The sequence below is a fragment of the Orbicella franksi genome, chromosome 10, assembly GCF_964199315.1.
Source record: "Orbicella franksi chromosome 10, jaOrbFran1.1, whole genome shotgun sequence".
Lineage (NCBI taxonomy): Eukaryota > Metazoa > Cnidaria > Anthozoa > Scleractinia > Merulinidae > Orbicella > Orbicella franksi.
This window is the reverse complement of record NC_138154.1, coordinates 12,135,983-12,154,181: the sequence shown is the minus strand read 5'-3', so window position 1 is coordinate 12,154,181 and position 18,199 is coordinate 12,135,983. Positions and strand designations below refer to the sequence as shown.

Genomic DNA, 18,199 nt, shown 5'->3' with positions numbered 1-18,199 from the left:
AAATAAAGCAAATTATCGAAAAGCTGAATATGCCTCTATAAAGTTCTACGGCGGAGGTATTAAACTGAGCAGTCTACAAGTTGCTCCTGACTGTATATTGCCTTTATTCTTAATGATACAAGTTTCTTGAAAGTTACGACACTAATTGCCGTTACTTTTAAAGCTTCTGTTTTTATATTCCTATCTTGTAAGTACCGTAGTAGGTGCAAAACATAGAAACACAAGAATACAGTTATTTAGTTTTAATTACGATCAGACAGAAATCGAAGTCCAGTTTATGAGTTTGTTCATGTTTGTCCACTGAGATATGACCAAGCCATCGTTCTTCCAGTTACAGCCAAGTGTCCTCGACATCCCTTGGCTCCGCGCCAGGCTGCCCTTCCTCTGGAGATGGGTTAGCTTCTTGTTCTGTGAGGCTATGGGTAATCCGTCCTCCCTCATAGACATCAACGGTCAAGCTCTCCTGGCATGTCAAGTATTCTTCATTTTCTTCGCTGAGAGTAACAACCACTTCATCGGACTTCCCTGCATTTGAAGTTGGGTTAGCTGCTTGTTCTTTGCGATCAAAGGTAACCCGTCTTGGCTCATGAACATCAACACGTACAGTGAAGCTCCCCTGACCAATCACGTTTTCGTCCGCTTTCTTTCTGGGATTTTCAGCCACTCTATCACTCTTCCTTGCCTTTGGAGTTGCGTTGGTTGCTTTTTCTTCGAGATCAAAGGTAACCTGGCTGGGCTCATGAACATCAACAAGTACAGTCAAGCTCTCCTGACCAATGACGTTTTCCTTATTTTTCTTCCTGGGAGTTTCAGCCACTCTATCGCGCTTCCTTGCTCTTGGAGTTGGGTTAATGTCTTGGTCTTTGAAGTCAAAGGTAACCCGTTTGCGCTTACGAGCATCAACAGGTACGGTCAAGCTCTCCTGACCAATGACGTTTTCCTTATTTTTCTTCCTGGGATTTTCAGCCACTCTGTCACGCTTTCTTCCTCTTGGAGTTGGGTTAATGTCTTGGTCTTTGAGGTCAAAGGTAACCCGTTTACGCTTACGAGTATCAACACGTAGGGTCACGCTCTCCTGACCAATCGCGTTATCTTCATTTTCCTCTCTGAGATTACGAGCCACTTTTCCACGCTTCCCTGCATTTGGAGTTGGCTTAGTTTCTTGTTCCTCGAGTTCAAACGTAACCGAAGGTATTTCGATTCCACTAGTTTGCAGCTGTTGCTTCAGGATGTTCGTTCCAGTCAATCCGCTTATTTCGCTCTGCAGTTCGGTAAGTGGCAGGATCAAAGCAAGACAACAAGAAAAAGACCATTGACGATTTTTGCGCCATTGTTTTATGTAACGATGGAGGTATACAGCATACTGAACTGTGAAAAAGATAAGAAAGAAATCAGTATTTTTTTTCCCATGGAAGAAAATCGCAAGTAGTCCTTTTGGCCATACGAAAGTAAAAGTTAATTATAAAATGCCAGTCAACCCTTGCTGTGGAGATATTCCAATGATTTTCTTTTTCGGTTTTGACATTGCTGTAGATTTTACCGTTGCAAATACAGGAGACCGAGAAAAAAAACCCCAATAATTATGATAAAACAAAAAAGCAAAAATGAAACACTAAGCGACAGTTTATTTAACTCTCACTCAAACGCCTTTGGATTTGCATAACCCATTGTTTATCCCTATTCAGATATATAAGAGAAGGGGGTTGGGGGCGGGGGCAGAAAGGGCCCGTGATAGCTGTTTCATTATTTATGTAAATAAATTTAACCACATTTTTACAGGCATGTTTTTACAAATTTGAAATTTTGTAATTTTTATTTGAAGTTAGCTTTCACGGAATTAGGGTCAATTTTTAAATGAATTTTATAGAATTACTTTCTTATTTATTTTGAATTCCCAAAACTAAAAACTATCGTTTTAGAAAAATCCAGAAAAATCGGTTGATCCAAGATGGCGGCTCCTTCGAAAACCTTCCCTAATAGGCCAATTCGATATATTTAAATTCAGCTTGATAGTGAGGCCTAGAGGACACAAACAAAAGAAATGAATAAACATGTCATTCAATTTCCTTTGTTTGTGTCTTCTAAGCCTCACTGCCAAGCTGAATTTTAATATATCGAAAACAGTCTATTGCCACGTAATATGGCGTCACTTTTCTATGTTATTGGCAACAAAGGAGAAATGTTTGGACTAAAAGCCGGTCTTAATAGGGTTAAAGATGATTTTAGGCTAGGCAATGCTATTTCCTTTTGGTAATCCAAAACTATAATTGTTCAGTTACTTGAACTTTAAAAGTAGCTCACATGATTTCGAAATGTTACACAGACTCTTGTTTTAGATATTTTTCATTCACGTCGACAGAATTCTGGTTTGGCAAAATGTCATCGTCTGGCCTTTTGAAATTTTGGTCAGAGTACTAGCTTCGTCAGTTTTCTACCATTTTGTGAATATATATTTTTTATTATTATTTTTTTGTCAGTTCAAGCTACTTTACAATAAAACACTATTAGACTACTTAATTAGTCCATGGTTTTCTATTTAGCAATAATTTTTAGAGGTTGTTCCACGGGTTAACAAAACTCACTTAGTGCCAAGCTGACAAGCTGATTGTAAATAAATGATTCATTCTATACTGGCAGATAATATACGAATCAATAATTACCAACGAGAAGGGTGATCACTAGCGTATTAGCTCCAACCACCAGTATGTTGAACGTGATGTCGTCCATGTATGGGTCAATGGAGGATGATGACATACCCTCTTCAGGAATTCTACTTACAGCTCCTATGCCCAAATTAAGGAATGTGACAGACAGAGATGACAGCATTAACCTGTTCTCGAATGGATCTGCCATAGGGCTGATGAGGGAAAACAACACCACATAAAGTCCTGAGGTGACGAAGGCTAATCCAACATAGGCCCTGCTCTCTCCACCCAAAAAGATAAGAGCAGCCGTCAAAACGAGCTTGCGAATCATTTCAATGTACTCCCAGTACCATGCACGGGAATGATAGTTTTCGAAGAGGAATCGTAATCCCATTACAATTCCCGTGGCTTGCTCTTGATGTCCCAAAGCTTCATTCTCCGAGTGGACTATATTACCCTTCGCTTGCTCTTGAGACATCAAAGCTTCATTCTCGGCGTGGATTACATTTCCCGTGGCTTGCTCTTGAGGCTCCAAATCTTCATTCTCGGCATGGATTACATTTTCCGAGTTTTGTTCTTGATGTTTCAAATCTTCGTTTTCGGCCTGGATAACATTTCCCGTGTTTTGCTCTTGAGGCTCCAAATCTTCATTCTCGGCTTGGATTAAATTTCCCGAGTTTTGTTCTTGATGTTTCAAATCTTCGTTTTCGGTCTGGATAACATTTTCTGTGTTTTGCTCTTGAGGCTCCAAATCTTTACTCTCGGCATCGGTATCGATTAAATTTCCCGCGTTTTGTTCTTGATGTTCCAAATCTTCATTTTCGGCGTGGATAACATTTCCCGTGTTTTGCTCTTGAGGCTCCAAGTTTTCATTCTCGGCATCGGCATGGATTAAATTTCCCGCGTTTTGTTCTTGATATTCCAAATCTTCCTTTTCGGCCTGGATAACATTTCCCATGTTTTGCTCTTGGGGCTCCAAATCTTTATTCTCGGCATGGATTAAATTTCCCGCGTTTTGTTCTTGATGTTCCAAATCTTCATTCTCGGCGTGGATAGCATTCCCTGCGTTTTGCTCTTGACGCTCCAAATCTTCATTTTCGGCGTGGATAACATTTCCCGTGTTTTGCTCTTGAGGCTCCAAATCTTCATTTTCGGTGTTGATAGCATTTCCTATGGCTTGCTCTTGAGGCTCCAAAGCTTCACTCTCGGCGTCGAGTACATTTCCATGAAGCACCTTACGTTGTCTCCAAAGAGCTATCAGCGAGGCAGTGGGAAGTAAGATGATGTAAAATACGGCGCAGTATGCAACGATGACCGAACGATTGTACTCTTGACTGTTGCAGTTTATGCTGTAGTCTGCTCTGAGGTATTCGTCACATGCTTCGTCTTCTTCGTCGATGCAAAGTTTGCGACAGGCAAGTGGAACTACTTGTGCTGTCTTCGAGCACGTACTGAGATACGTCAGGAAAAGGAAGAAAAACGAGTTTCGGTAAATCACCTCTTTAGTCTGGGCAACCTTTTTTTCTTTCTGTTGTCTGTTCAAAGCGCTTCGCAGTAGAAATAACTTTCTTAGTCCAAAAGCAAGGACAGACATCAAGATGGCAGCAGCATTCATCGCGAGCATAGCAAACAAGTCTGCAAAGGCGTTCATTCTTGCATTTGGCAAGAGACAATGAATTGGTGCCACCTGGAAAACATTCATCTGCAATATCTCGGAGTATCTTCCAATAACCTCAAGAGCGCCTGGCCATTTTATATATGAAAATGTTTCCAGAACTCCATTTGTGACTTGGTAGAAGCCAATAAGAATTTTTAGCCTGCAGAGAATGATATCCACTGAAGAACGTCCTTCTTTTTTCTTACTTTTTCTTTTGCTTGTCCAAATTATAACAGCAAGGACTATTGCAGCTACTGCCACTATGACTGACAGCTGGACAGTCATCCATTTTTTGGTTGGACACAGCTGGCATGTTTGCAATTGTTTATAGTAACCAGGACTGCATACCGCGCATACTGGACCTTGGTAGCCTGTGGCACATAATGAATCTTGACCTCCCTTACACGACTCTTCTCTCGGACATTTGTATGACTTTGGCACGGGGTGTGCGAACTTATTGAGGGAATGATTAGTTATTGAGAAATTGATGCTTTTGCCAGGAGTGTAAGTTATATCAACGAGGCTCATCGCAAAATCTTTATAAAGGAGTTTGTAAGTTTCGTTTCTCCATTTCCACCAATAACCGGTCTTAAGAGTAACAGAATCGTTGTCACAGTGTAATCCATCTTCACAAAGTTTGCAACCTTCAAACCGATGAGTACGGTGATGACCTTTTAAACATTTACAAGCGCGATACCCAGCGAAAGTTAGGGTATCTGTTCCTGTTAAAAAAAAAGAAAAATCAAAGAAAAAAGCCTACATACTCAGGCTGTTTATAGTTTAGTTTCAAATTTAAATCAATCGATAAATATATATATTTTATATTTTTTGGTGGTTGCCTTTAGAAGCATAGTAATGCACGGCCACACAAGACCTAAATGTTAGATTCTCCCGATAATGGAGCTTTCAGAAAAAAAAAGCTTTGCAGATAACAGATTTCCAGTAATTTATTACCATCCGGACACGGATTGCAATCTGCCATCATCTTTCCAGGTGCTTTATCAGTGGGGACGAAAGTGCCATTGGGACACTGACGGCAACTTTGGTTAACAAAGGCTTCAGTGTCAGAGTAGAAGCCACCTGTGGCAAGAAGACATTGATTGAACAAGTTAGGTCCTACATGGCATGACATCATCCTCTACTGGTACTGCTATATATCCCTTACCTTCAATAGTCCAGCCTCGAGTTAAACAAGACGTATACCGCTGAATGTAAATACTAAAGAAGCGTTTGTACAGTATAATTCTCACTCAGAACTTTAATATATAAAAATGCCAGTGAGAACATGAACTAATATAAAAAAATGTACACTGTTTTGTGTTACGCTTCAGCACTTTCACTAAGATATTTTGTAAATAATTTACTTAAGATTGAGACTAGCACTGTACAGACGAGTCTTTTTTGTTAACTCGAAGCTGTGTTAGGGTGCGCGTTGCACTCTGGACTGCTTAATAAAGTAGCGTGTGTTCTCGTCCAACATGGCGTCGTGTGTTGTCTGACAGCTTGGTGTCAGAAGTTTTCGTAACTTCACGCCCCATCTCTTGGTCTAGCCTCTTAAAGCGACGGAATTTGCGGGTGGTAACTCAGACGAACGCTCTCAACGAAATCTGGTCTTCAAGCGAGCTCAGATGAAGTAAATATGGCCGAAAGCAAGCCGCCAAAGCTATCGCTGAGTGAAAACAAAGCAGCAAGTGTAAGAATATGGCGCCGGAAATTTAACGCTTGGTGTCTACTGCAGCGAGCCTGGAGGGACGCCAGCAAATGTCCAACGATTCCAGACCATTGGGTTGCTGAAAAGGCCCAGTCCGAAACTACGGCTTTCTTTCTTGCTCTCCCAGATGATGTCTTGGAAGTTTTTGATACCACAATCTTCGCGAAAATGACAACAACGGAGAAAAACAACCCTTGATATATCAGCAGCACCTAGAGGTTCATTTTGTCGGCCAGGAGACCATAATGCCTGAACGGCTAGCCATTTTCAACTGCATACAAAAACCTGACGAGTCCGTAACAGATTTCGAAACCCGGATCAGAAGCACTGCCCAAAAGTCCAAATATTTCTGAAATGGCAGATCCAGTTCAGGAGCTCATGCGAGACCGTTTGTGCACGGGCGTCCACCACAAAGACCTTAGAGAACTGCCTCTTTACCATTACAAGGAAGACGGGAAAACACCCTATACAGTTCACGAACAACTTGCCCGTGCAAAGTCCTGGGAAGCAGCTCACAATACCAATATAGCCATTATGCACTCAGCCCACCCTAAACTCGAAGAGCAAGTCAATCAATTGACAAACAAATCGATACAACGCCCTCGTAGAAAATGTGGCTGGTGCGGACGCCAAAGTCACTCCAGCAAGGACTGTCCAGCGAACAGACCAGGTACCTATTGAACTAATTGTTATATGACTGAGAACCACTTTGTTAAGGTGTGCAGATTTCCAAAAGACAAGTTTAAGTCTGAGTTTGAAAAGAAACAAAGAAAAAACAACAAGCGCCCTCCCTCACGGCGCCCAGACACTGTTCACCAGTTCTCTCAAGGAAATGGTGCGTCTGCAACGTATTCTGATGATGACGACGACTACGGGGTCCACTCGTTCTCAGCCTTTGCTCTTCATGACGACGTGGAGGACGACAAGTACTTCACCTGGCTCCCAGTTTCTGTTAGCCCCGAAAAGAGTATAAAGGTGTTAATGCAAGTGGACTCTGCAACGTCCTACAACAACTTGCCATCATCAGTTTTCAGGAAGATATCGTCTCTGGCTCCGCTAAAGCCTTCCCATGTCAGGATATTTCCCTACTCTAGGGAAGCTATTCGTCCGTTGGGTAAAGTCAGTCTAGCTTGCGGGGGAGTCTGACGCTTTGAAACACTAGAATTTCAAGTCATAGACTCGGTGTGCATTCCAGGCAAACCGGCTCTCATAACTGGTAGAGACAATAAGCGTCTCGGCCTGCTGAAATTTCACAAGAATAGAATATTCTCCTCAACAACGTCAGACTTCAAACTGCCCCACTTCATCCGACTTCCTCAAACCAGCACCTCTTCAGTCAGCGGTCACAGCGGACCTGCAACCAGGCCACCTCCAAACGGATCAATTGGTTACCATGTACAAGGATAACTTTGAGGGTCTGGGAACTGTGGGTCAGCCAGTCCGCCTGACCTTGGATCCTGAAGTTCCACCCTGCCATGCAGGCATCCATAGAGAACCAGTAGCGAAACTTGAAAAAATGAAAGCAAAACTTGACGACATGGTGAAATGTGGAAAGCTCAAGAAGGTGAACTAACCCACAAATTGGTGCAGCAACATGACGGTTAGAGAAAAAGTCCTCCCCGATGGCACCACTAAAGTACACCTATTCTTAGATCCTAGCCAAACGTTGAATGAAGCCATCATAATTCCGCGTTACCAAATTCCCACCGTGATTGTCAGGGAAGAAGCACAAGACGTTCTCCATATTCGATGCCCTAGATGGCTTCACCCAAGTTGTGCTAACAGATGAGTCCGGCCTGCTCACCACCATGCACACGTCCTGGGATCGATATTGCTGGCTCCGCCTTCCTTATGGCATTAGTTGTGCTCCGGAGGAATTCCAGTTACGAATGCACCAGGCCCTTGAGAGTCTGCAAGATGTGTACTGCGTAGCTGACGATATCCTTGTCGTGCGCCAAGGTGACACAGTTGAGGAAGCAAACAGAAATCATGATCTCAATGTCCTCGCGTTAATAAAGCGCGCTTGGGATAAGAATCTGAAGTTCAACCCAGAAAAGATTCAGTTCAAGTTGTCAAAGATCACCTTTATGGGCCACGTAATATCCGAAAGGGAGTGAAAGCGGACCCGAGCAAGGTCAAGGCCATTTCTGACATGCCGCCCCCTACTGATAAACAGGGTGTCATGCGCTTCTGTGGCATGGTGAACTACTTGAACACCCTCTGCCCTAACCTGTCGTAAGTGATCAAGCCTCCGCATTACCTCAGAAACCAGGATCGTGAATTCATCTGGTCAGACGTTCACCAAGAAGCATTCGCCAAACCAAAGCATCTCATTGCGAGTGCTCCGTGCTTGGCTTACTTTAATAACAAAAGGCCAGTTACTCTCCAAGTAGATGCATCACAAGGAGGGCCTAAGGGAGCCCTTCTCCAGCCTAATGATTCCGGAGATCTTCAACCAGTGGCTTACATGTCCTGCAAGCTCCGCCCTACTGAAGAACTGTGGGCTCAAAATGAAAAAGAGTGCCTAGCCATAGCATCAGCATTCGACAGGTGGGACCCCTGGATTTATGGCAGCGAAGTGAATGTGCACACAGACCACTAGCCCCTAGAAACTATATTGAAGAAGCCTCTACAATCTGAACCTCGCCGCCTTCAGAAAATGATGACGCGGCTGTAACGCTACAACATCAGAGTTACATACAAGAAGGGTACGTCACTCATGCTGGGTGACACCCTCTCGAGGAGCCCCCTCCCAACCGTCAACGACTCCAAACAGACCAACTTTGAGATCTTCAGAATTGACATAGACAACAACATCGGAAACCCTCGGGTCACTTCCGAGACATTGAAAGATATCAAAGCTGCAACAGCAAGTGACCCCACACTTTGTAGCCTGAACAGGGTTATAATCACAGGCTGGCCTTCAAGAAAATCGGAACTTCACCAAAGTGTACACCCCTATTGGAACTTTAGGGAAGAGCTTACCTTTCAAGATGGGGTCATCTATAAACGGACGCAAGTACGTATCCCGTTGGCAAAAAGAAACTTCATTCTGCAGAAGGCTCACGCTGCACAGTTTGGAGCTGAATCAAACATACGCCTCTGTAAGGACACTGAATTCTGGCCAGGCATGAAGTCTGATATTCGGGAAGCATGTCGCTCGTGTAGGAAGTGTGCACAGTTCCAAGTAGAGAATGCCAAGGAGCCCATGAAGTCTCAGCCTATTCCAGAGTACCCCTGGCAGTTTGTAAGTCAGGGTCTTTTTACTTTAAAGTGATCATTACTCAGATTTTATCGAGGTTGATGAGCTGGAAAACACTTTGTCTGCCACCATCGTGGCCAAAGCGGAAGTCCACTTTGCCCGCCATGGTGTTCCTGAAACGATATTAACTGACAATGGACCTCAATTTATTGCATCAGACTTTGAGCGGCTCTGCCAAATGTACCAGACAAACCACGTCATGAGCTCACCTTACTGGCCCAAGGGAAATGGAAAGTCAGAGGCGTCAGTGAAAATCGCCAAGCGCATCTTGAAGAAGTCTGGGAAAAATGGCCTACATGAAGCTCTTCTTGTTTAAAGAAACACCTCCTAAGAGGGACATCTTTTGAGCCCAGCGCAAAGGAGTATGGGACGCCGCATTCGTGGACTTCTTCCTATCTCTAAAGAGCTCTTGTTACCGAGCGACAGCACTGCTGAAGTAGTCCAAGGAAATATCGCCACTAAGCGCGCTAGGGCTAAACAACATTATGACACAACCGCTAGTAGCACTCTACCGTCGTTAGAAATAGGCGACTTTGTTTACGTCAAGCCGTCCCCTCATCACAAGTCCGGTCCTTGGCTCTACGGTCTGGTGACTGCCATTCCGGCTCCTAGGTCCTACATTGTGGAAACACCTGCAGGTTTAACCAGACGGAACCGGGCACGCCTGCGTCCTGCGGCACCGCCACCTCCTGGTGCTTTAATCCCGAGGTCGTGGATGGACAAGCTGTCTCCCAGTCCTGTGCCGGCTTCGGAACACTCAGCGCGCCTGCCAACCACTCCACAAGTTGTTCAACCTGTCAATTCACCCTCCACTCTACCGTCCACTCGACTGCCTTGCGCTTCACCAGTTGTCCAACCTGTCCTTCCGCCGTTCACTCCACCTGCAGTGCAATTGTCCGCCCCCAATGAACCGCCAGTGCAGAATACTGTAGTTAAAGCACCTCTAAACCAGTCTGTGCCTGTCCCATTAGTAACAAACGTCGAAGAACCAGATGTGTGCTCTCAACCAAGCCCAACTGCCAAGCGGAGCCAAACAAACAAGTCTGAAAAAACCTCGTTCGGGCCGAGTGTCCAAACCGCCTACACGTTTAGACTTATGAACTCCCGTTCTAGCCATCAGTTACATGAAATTGGTCGATATGAGATACACAAGTTACTGTCAATAATAGGTTTTTTTCTCTCCTTTTCGTTGAATTTATGTAAGGACACTTTATTTTATTTAGGAACTTTGTGGCACAAGACCCTTTAGGCAATCACTAAATGTTTTGTTCAGCTTACAGCTTTAAAAAAAGGAAGGGAGATGTTAGGGTGCGCGTTGCACTCTGGGCTGCATAATAAAGTAGCTTGTTTTCTCGTCCAACGTGGCGTTGTGTGTCGTCTCACAACTGCTGTACTACTGATCCAGATAGTTCTTATAAGTATCGCCCTTTCAGTTAATTCACTTGGAAAATCTTATTCAAGCTTTGATAAGAACTTCTGAAAGTAAGAATCACGTGAAAGAAAATAAGAAGCTAAGTCTGAACCATTAAAGCTATCTCATTTCTGTTAGCTTCCATGGCATTCGTACAGCGCAGCTTACTACAACCGCACATAAGCTCTCAAGTGTAGAAGTGGTTTCGTCTAAGTGTGTTATCTCATAGCTTCTAATGTATTGCATTGTATTGTTAATATCATAGCTAACATCGTCCCTGAAGAAACCGCAATTGTGAACAAAAAAAGAGACCAAAACAAAATATATATATAAAAAAAAATGTAATAAATGCCTGTGCAACCGTTATTTAATGCAATAGCTCTGACGAGTTGTTAAGATATTATAACTACCTGCAGGACATTCCAAGCACACAAGTTTACTATGGTCGGTGGCATTTGAATTGACAAACGTTCCCCTGGGACATGGAAGTAGCTTGTTTCCATCTTGGTCTTTCCTTCTGGCAAATCCAGCTCCAGCAAAAGCCTCGAATAAGGTATCACGCAAGGTATCCCAATAACGTGGTATTTTGATGTAGTCATTGTCATCTTTCCCCAACCCACTAAAATCAAATACAAAAACACATTAATGCAAGGGTACGAGTGAGAAGTTCTGTAATAAGCACAAGTTAACGAAATCAACTAAAGGTCTCCACGACACTTCACATACATGCGAATTCTGCAACGCTCTGTGTCTCCCTTCATAAATCTCAGTTTGTCAATGTTTCCTTCGTCCATGTCTCTACGAAATACAAAGTCATCATTACACTCTTTCTTTTGTTATAAGGATATGTTTATAAGAATAACAACGCTGAAATGTGCGAAATTTTTTGTAATATTTTAAGAATAAACCCGAGGCTAATATTTTGAAAAAAATATAATTTTGTGTGATGACAATTACAATTACAATTACAATACAGTGCAATGCAATGCAATGCAATCGAGCGTTTGGAAACCTGATGGGACTCGAAGCACAAGTTTTTTAAATTACTTCTCCAACAAAGCAAATTAGGTTAAATTATCATTGGAATCAGTTTCTCAATTGAAGTATCATATTTGAGACGTGAAATGTGATTCTATCACCTTATTGCTGCTCTGTGACAATTTTTGAATATTCATCAATGTCACGTTGATACCTAATTGTTTGTCAGTTCTGAGGGAACACGTTGCTTCGCAAAGCAAATGGCAGAGCACAGATTTAGACGTCCTAAAACTCGCGAAGAAGAGGAAAAGTGCGTGGTCAGCGCTATTCCGAGGTAACGTGTGAGTCTAGTCGTTAAATGCAGGGGTAGAGAGTAAATTAGTACGCCTTAGAACTGGGAATTTTTAACGTTAGTGCCATTTTGGGTCGGAAGTGTACAGCAAGGTTGAAAGCGAACCAAAAGACGTGGTCGCCACCATTGAGCGAGAATTTATTTTAGAAAAAGAATGGCCCTTTCTGTTTTGGGGAGTTTAATAACTGTACCGTTACTCTTAACGACTCCAGTAAATAATTTAGCTTTAAAGTTTGTTTTGTAAAATGTGTGATTAAATAAAGTTTTTATCGTCGAGTGTTTTTCTTGTTTCGTTAATATACAGATTAAGAAAATTTGCATCCGTTTTTGAAGTTATTTCCAAACACGCCGTGGCTTTCAAATCGTTTTTCATTGGGTTTTTAACTGATCCACCTGACCAGAGTAAGATGCTCTGGTTGGGTCAGAGCTGCTTGAATAATTAGTGAGTTTGAGAAACTAATTAAAAACCCGTCTAACACAAAAAGTACACGCTAAAAGAAACTCATCGGTAAGGTATTGCTACTAAAACTGTAAGATCTTACGATGTTTAACTAGAAATTCTTGACAACCTGTTTAGCTTACGACTGCATTTTGAGCTGTTCTCTCTATCTTGAGGTAAACGGTGCTGTTCGTAACTCCGCATAATTAATGATGTTTTACACAGTCGAGGACTTGATCTAAAATTTAGACTACTATTTCAACAGTAATGTTGAGCAGGAAAAAACCTAGTTTAATACTTACAAAATAGTAGTCAGATTATCGACGTCGTAAGTAGAGTGAAGGCTTATACGTGTTAAATTTGTCCGCATCATATATCTAAAAAAGGCAAAATACCAAGCATGCAACTAAATACACACCAAAAATAGATTGAAATAAATAACTAAATAACTAACTAACTAATTAAATGAATAAATAAATAAATAAATAAATGAATAAATGAATAAACAATTTGCACAGCTTGGATATAAATTAGAACTATGGGTCTGATGCATTCAGTATAACTGGTACTAAAAAATGCTCCGATACTTAATTTTAAAGACAAAATATTCAGCTTTCAAAAACAGGTGCTAACTCGACTTGAGAGCTGATTCGGGCAAAGATGTTTCAAAAAAATGTCTTTGGGAAATTAGTGAAATTCCTGATTTAGGAGCGAAATGGAGAGATATTTTTCGGCATGTGCCACTATGACAAATTACTGTCAACTACGCCGGCCATCCGAACCCTTTTATTTCAAAATCCGCTTGGGTTAATCTATGAAAGCGCGGCGCTGCTGAAATAAGGTTTTACGAAAGCATCAGCAAAAAGTAACAATAGATTGTTGGGTGTAGTTCAGAGGGCATGCGGGTACGGTGAGTGATTAAAGCCGTGGTATTATGCCCGATCAGCGCCATCAAGAAGCCAAGGATGAGCGGTGGTAATGGCAAATGGTCAACTGACCAATGTTTTCAGGATCATGTAAATATTGATGTTGCAACAAGTATCATTTCAGCTTCTACATCTGCTTATGTCCCAGTCTTTCTACCTTACGGTGTTAAAATGAATCCGCTTTTTTTTATATATGTAAAACCCTTTTTGAAAGAATATTGAGACTGAGATTGGCTATATTTTAAGATTATCGTAGAATTCCAAAAGTAACGGCTCCCTCTACTTTAGGAATAAGCAGGCAAAAGGGGCCGCTACTTTCCGGTAACCGTTACTTTCGGAAGGTCAAAAAACGTTTGTACGGTAACATTCGTTTCAGACAAAGCGGACACGTAACATATCGAATTGAAAGTTTCGTATTTTGTATATTCTTAACTACCCACAGAAACGAGACAGCCTGTATGAACAAAAAAGGCCCTAATCGTTGGTGCTTGTGGGTGAAAGTATAATGGTTAACGTTGCATTATATAGCAGCGTAACTCTACACTTCGATGCACTGCAGTATTATCATTTGGCTCTGCTGCTAGAATACAGCTTATAAATGATAGATTAAAGAAACATTCAGTTTATTTCGAAATAAAATTGCAAAGAACTCTTCAAGTTGCTTAGTCCTGCAGTCAGGCTGTTCCATACGCATTGCGCTTGAGAACAAAACTTTTGTCTTTTAGTGACTTCTTCAAAGGGCCGCTATTTTCAGGTGGCCCCGTTACTTTCGGAGGGACCGTTACTTTCGGAATTCAATAGGAACGTAAAGAATTAAGGTTACTTTCGGGGAGGCGTTATTTTCAGGGGGGGGGGTGGAAGGCGTTACTTTCGGAATTCTACGGTATGTTAAGAACACATCTGTCTGTATTCGCAAAAACAGAATTTGACAAGTCCCTGGTAATCTTGATACATTCCTATTCTACAGCTAGCTTCCGACAAGGCTTATGCCTTTTTGAGGCCAGAAACACTAAATTATTTCACGGTCTTTTCATTGAATCATAAGTTGGGCATATTTAAAGGGGTGCTATGACGAAAATCGCATCTTTCCTACCTAAGCCATTTTAAATTATAAACAAGTAGTCTGTATAGGAAGAAAATGCTGTTTACTATTTTCAAATATCTCTTTTCGTTCCAGAGATATTCAAATTTTTAAAATATGCAAATTAGCTAAGTAATGACGTCAGTCGCTCAACCAAATTTTGATCAAATATGATGAAGAAAGATTCCTCAGCCAATTTGTATCAGAAATGTTTGATTCTTTGCAGTAAAATTCTGCTAAATATGCTCCACAATACCAGCTTAACAGTTTTTTACCATGGCAACATACTGGTTTCAGAACCTCCCCAATATTAAAGGCTTTTCTGGCCCCCTTTGGTGTTCCATTTTGATTTTGTTTATGGTGCCTCATATGCATGATCGAGAAAGCATATAAATATGTTTTGTTCGAGTTCGCGGCCTCGTTTAATGTTTTTTGAGCGGAAAATCACTAACATATTGAAATCATGTGGGTAGGGACTGGAAAAAGTGAGTTGCCATGGGAACATAATTTTTTTATAGCCGTAAGCCATAGTTGTGTTTCTTGTAGAACCAATAGTTCACCAAGTACCAATGGTCTGTGCTCCAAATTGACCGAGATAGCTTCATTTATATACGTGATATATCATGAAATTTTTGTAATTGTATTGGAAACCATTTTTTTTTAATCGAAGAGAAACCGTGTTGAAACAATTTGTCTGTCTGTCTCTCTGTCTGATAAAATATTGGTTTGAGTGTATGACGTCATCAGTCAGTCATCCATTTGCATATTTCATTACACATTTTTCAAACTTAAATATATCCGGAACTAATGCAGATATTTACAAATGGTAAACGGCAGTTTTATTCTTTCATGGAATTCTATGTGATACACATAAAAAATCAGAGGGTAAAAATTTGATCATAATACCACTTTAACTAGCAGTGTTTTCAACATTAAATTGCAAGTCTGAATTAATACAATAACCTGCACATAACCTACACATATCAAAACCCCGGTGGAGAGCTGGTCTCTAGCTTTCTAAAGAAGGTCTAAAATAGAGTTTGCAAATCCCAAAGTATTACTGTAAACTATTTAACAATTAGATTATTCGCTCTCGATTTCTATGGGGTGATAGTTGCATGGTAAGATCTTCACCCTCATCAACTATCACCTCAAAGAAATTAATAGCGAAGAATCTAATCGTTTTAGTAGAACTTTAACTGAAATTTACTCCAAATAACGATTTTCAATTCTTTCTCGAAGTATTATTAAACTTCACGCTTTATAGTGAGGTGGTTAAGGGACAAAAAATCGTTACCGACTGGAAGAAAGCACATCTTTAACCCTATTTGGCACACAAACTCGTTACGATACTGCAAGCAAATTTTGGCTGGGTGCCACATGATCTGATCATCCGAGGGGTGGGTGCATGACAGCAATTCATTTGTGTCACTCTTTGCTAGCGCGAAAACGGGGCATGTACATTTAAATGTTTTAAAATATGTCTGTCTGTATTCGCAAAAACATAGCCACAAAATTTGACTTGTCACTGATAATCTTGATACGATTATGTCCTAAAGATAGCTTTCCACAAGGTTTATCGTAGCTCAGATAAAACGAAATATCTCTCCTGTATGCCTTTTGAGGCCAGGAAGACTAAATTCACCGTCTTTTCTTTGAATCATGAATTGTACAATTAAGAGAGCTTCCAACATGAAATTCGCGTCGAAATCAACACAAACGTACACATATCAAACCTCGGCGGAGAGCTGATCTACAGCTTTCTAAAGGACTGCATCGTCCTAAATGGACTGAAAAAGAGCTTCCTACATCGAGAATCTATTGAGCGTTAAACAAACTAGGCCATAATTATGAGTAAACGAACACTGCGCAAGTTGTCGGTACTTCAATTATCGACCGGAAGTCACAGAAGTAAATCTCTTCCGCACTTCCCAATTAAAGACAGTTCTGATAGTTACCTAGGCCGAAAACGCCTAAAATTGATGAACCAAGGAAATTCTACCCACGATCGGCCTTTGACGAGATTTTATTCACTCGGTTTGTGGCCATGTTTTGCTCGGAAATAGCAATGTCCCGGATGTACTTGTATTTTTTTTTTCATCGAGTGGGAAAGTCTTAAGCCGCATCAAAGTTCAACCCAGGTAACGCCAACAGCAGCTAGAAATGTCTAGTCCATTGCACTTCTAAGTCCAAATTGATGCAGCTAGCGCTAAAGCTCTTTGCTGTCTAAAGCGAGCACGACATTATCACCACAGTGCTAACGGCCTAATATTACGGGGCTAAATAACGTCCCGTTTCAGTACATCTCAGTACATCTCATGCACGATAATGAACGACGCTTGCTAGCAAAGCGTTAGACTTGCGCCTTCATTGGACTTAATGATGTCCTCGGGCAGACTTTCTTTAGACAGCAGTAGTAAAACGTTAATAGATCAGCGCCTTCTCCGAGTCACGGCGCGACCTGAAAATCAGTCGAGTGTAGCTTGGGCTAAACTTAACGCCAATTGAATAAAGCAGGGGGGACGGGGGTAGCGATAAATGATTAAAAAGAAATAAATGAATAAGTGAAACGTACAAAAATAAGTTCTCTACATTTCATGCTAGCTAAGCCTTACAAGGTGCTGCCATTAGGAAAGCCAACAACAAAAACAACAAAATCAGAGGTTACATGAATGAAGGGGTTTATATCTGCGGGATGTTTTTGGAAAAACAGTCAGATGTTTCTAATCGGTAACAATTTGTTCAGAAACAGAAATAATTATTTGAGTACTCTTTTCATTTCACAAAGAAATAGTACCTGTATTTATGATGTAGTCACGTGACAATCACGTGCCAATATTTCTCGCGCACACTTAATGTGGACCAACAATGTCATTACAGAATAGAGTAAAGAAGGGCACACACATCCTGTATTGATATATTTATTTTGAAAACTGAAAGTCGTACGATGAAAATAGATTTACAGCAAGCTTTACTGAAATCAAATCAAGTATTCAGGGGGTGGGCGTCTGGGTGTTTCCAGTTATCAAAAACAACTTTGAAAACTGACAGGTAACATGGAGTTTTGAACATATTCTATTAGGATCAGGTTAATGATCTTAATAGAAGGAGATTAGCTTTGGAATATTTGCATCTGCCAGAACATCCTTGTTTCCAGCCACCTGTAAGGAGCTCAAGGCAGGCTTTCATGTGACGACACCATTTTCCAAAACTAAAAATCACGAATCCTTCTGAAGTTTAAAATTAATCAGATTTAAGACCCTGTAATAACTTGACGTTTTCCAACTTTTAAGCTCGACAGGGTTTCAAATTTTGTTATAGAGCACATTTAATTTTCCAAGTTTATGCGTTCCCTGACATTAAAATGACGGCCCGAGAAGGCTCTCGCGTAGGTCAAAAAATGAGTTATCGCTCAAGTTTATGCTAACTGAACAGTTGTTTCAATATAGTGAGTATTGATTTCAATGCGTTGGAGTTCTAGAGTAATAACCTTTCGTTTTCATCCCTCTGGTGAAGAAACCATCTACAGGCTTGTGTACCGAGATGCTACTTTGGTAAACTTCTCCGATTTTAAAGCGTGCTGTAATAGTAAGTCCTACATAAGCAAAATTAGAAATCAACTTTGTTACTTGTCCCTTTCGTTACACATTTATTAATATAAAAGCAATAGGATAGGTCGAAATGAAACACACACGCAATTTATCCGTGTACGAGGTATGTTCCCCTTGGGGTCTGTT

General features: G+C 41.2%; 2 protein-coding genes across 2 annotated transcripts; both read right to left on the bottom strand.

Moving 5' to 3' along the window:
• Positions 1-331: 331 nt before the first annotated feature.
• Positions 332-5,043, bottom strand: LOC145501644 (uncharacterized). The gene is made up of 2 exons (XM_081481074.1): positions 2,661-5,043; positions 332-1,368 (listed from the first exon to the last, which is right to left on the bottom strand). The coding sequence occupies exons 1-2, from the start codon at positions 4,828-4,830 to the stop codon at positions 332-334; spliced, it is 3,207 nt and encodes a 1,068-aa protein (XP_081337200.1). The 5' UTR covers positions 4,831-5,043.
• Positions 5,044-11,049: 6,006 nt separating this feature from the next.
• LOC145501643 (uncharacterized) lies at positions 11,050-11,552 on the bottom strand. The gene is made up of 2 exons (XM_081481073.1): positions 11,413-11,552; positions 11,050-11,305 (listed from the first exon to the last, which is right to left on the bottom strand). The coding sequence occupies exons 1-2, from the start codon at positions 11,478-11,480 to the stop codon at positions 11,050-11,052; spliced, it is 324 nt and encodes a 107-aa protein (XP_081337199.1). The 5' UTR covers positions 11,481-11,552.
• Positions 11,553-18,199: the final 6,647 nt, after the last annotated feature.